Genomic DNA, 2,094 nt, shown 5'->3' on the forward strand with positions numbered 1-2,094 from the left:
ACCTTCATCAGTTCCTACAAAGCCAAGGTGAGGAAAAAATTACTTGCTGGTATATCCACTATCGTTACGTCCCTTCTCTTTTCCACTGCAATAAATTCCGTCACCCTCTGTTGAGGGAACAAGTCCTCACACATGGGGGTAGTTTATATACTTGGAAAGCAAGCCGGGTGTTGGGACTATTGTTGACGAGTTCGGTAAGACGAAGCAAGCCAAACCGGTTCATAACTTAGTTGTGTTTTCATCAAAAAAAGAGCTTTACAAAATTCTCTAATTCTAGTATTTTTCTTCTTGAATACGGCTTCTTTACTTCATAAATGCTTAAAGATATGGTGGCTGGAACCTAAGGTTACATACGTCTCCCTTTCTCTGTTCTTCGGCTTCAATCGTTTTTCATTATTATTATTATTTTACACTAACAGATTATGCTTTGTGGATAGACAGAAGTAGTTGGTTACACCTGCTCTAAATATATAAAAGTAATTTTCTCGTGTTCTTACAATAACCAAGAACCATTTCTCTACGAAAAGTGTGGAGGAAAAATGGTACACACACATGAGGATTCCAGTCTGGTCACTCCTGCCTCTGAACCCTGTCTTATTTTAGCATTTTAGGGCGATGTCCCAAGTTCGTGTATAAGTGTCAAAATCCTGTCCATGAGTCCTATAGCAGTCTCCTTCGCCATGTAGGACGTGTCGTAGCCAATTGTGTAGGGCATATGTCCTCGGAAGGTGTAGATCTGGTGAAGCATTGGGAACCCAGAGTAGTGTGTGCAGTTAAACATGGAGACGCTAGTCTGCTGGAGGTGCTCCCCGACGCCTGGAATGATGGCCGTGAGATCCCCGACGTTAGTGAGACCGTAGTCACGCAAGGGTTTGGGCCCTGCTGCGTGGTGTTCCACCGGTGGGAGCTGCGGCACGGTCATCTCCCTCACCACGTTCTGCTGAAGGGCCTCGCCAGATTTAGGAGAACCGAGAGCCTCTGGTGGAGCTTCCTGGTGTAGTCCCAGAAGTTGTCCCGGACGTCGAAGGGCGTCTCTATCCTGTGCACAGTGGGGCGCACGTGCAGGCCGAGGATCGGGAGGGGGCGGCGCTTCATGTAGCGTCTCAGATCCGTCGCTAGATTGATGCTCATGTGGTGAGACTCCCCCTCCACTCCCGCCTCCTTCGCCATCTCATTAATGGCGGTATTAATCACAGCCTCCATTCCACTGTTGAACGTAACGCCGTTGGCTCTGCACTTTACCATGAAGGAAGCTAGGGATTTCTGCTTGATAAGCTGATTAACAAAATTGGTTGCCGGTTTCCCTCCAGGTGGCGGAAAGGCCTTCAGGAGGAGGGGCGCAGTGTCACAGGCCAGAATCTCTTGTTTTGTTGACTCGAGCTTCTCGGGTTCCTTCTCGATGTCCTTCGCGATCTGCTCATCGATCTTAACAATTTCCTCATTGTTCAGGTAGACCCCAAAGGGCTCGTCGTTTACAGGTCGTCCGGCCACAACGTCGTTCAGTAGTCCCACAAATTTGCCGGTGACAATAGCTAAGCTGACCCCGTCCATGAATGAGTGGTGGGGCATCATGACGAGGTCATACTGGTAGGGGAAAGCTGCCTTTATTTCGGGCAGGGGGCAAGGGGCGTCGGCGGCCACAGGAACCAGTCTCGCTTTCCAGGTGGGTGTGCGATCGCCGAAGAAAGGCTTGTTTATGTGTTCATTTATAATGGCACTGCTCTCGGCTCCTTCCAGATACTGCAATATAAGGGAGATCTGACTAATATGCATAATTTCACCAGGAATCAAAACTTTTTTTTATTATTATTTTAAGGGAATCTAAGGCCATTCTATTTTATTAAATCCAAATTAGTTTTTTTTTATCACAAACTATAATATTCCTAGGCCCCATAACCACGATTTTTTTTTTGTAAATAATATTCTTTTCTAAGAACCAAAAGTCCGTTTTTTTTTAAGTTCAAAGTTTTAAGATTCCAAATCTATAGAATACAATAGTAACCCTTTTTCAAATATAATACCCACAGACATTTTCATAAAATACATCATTTATCAGATTCAACAGTACTTCTATCACACACACACATAGATATA

The 2,094-nt window shown here is 45.3% G+C and overlaps 1 protein-coding gene across 1 annotated transcript in view; it reads right to left on the reverse strand.

The window, feature by feature from the left end:
• Positions 1-15: 15 nt before the first annotated feature.
• LOC119594696 overlaps positions 16-2,094 on the reverse strand; it is a 3,630-nt gene continuing 1,551 nt past the window's right edge. The window contains 2 exon segments of the mRNA XM_037943751.1: positions 16-963; positions 966-1,740. Of these exon segments, the coding sequence (XP_037799679.1) occupies positions 608-963; positions 966-1,740 (1,131 nt within the window). The 3' untranslated portion in view covers positions 16-607.

This window comes from Penaeus monodon, chromosome 34 (assembly GCF_015228065.2).
Source record: "Penaeus monodon isolate SGIC_2016 chromosome 34, NSTDA_Pmon_1, whole genome shotgun sequence".
Lineage (NCBI taxonomy): Eukaryota > Metazoa > Arthropoda > Malacostraca > Decapoda > Penaeidae > Penaeus > Penaeus monodon.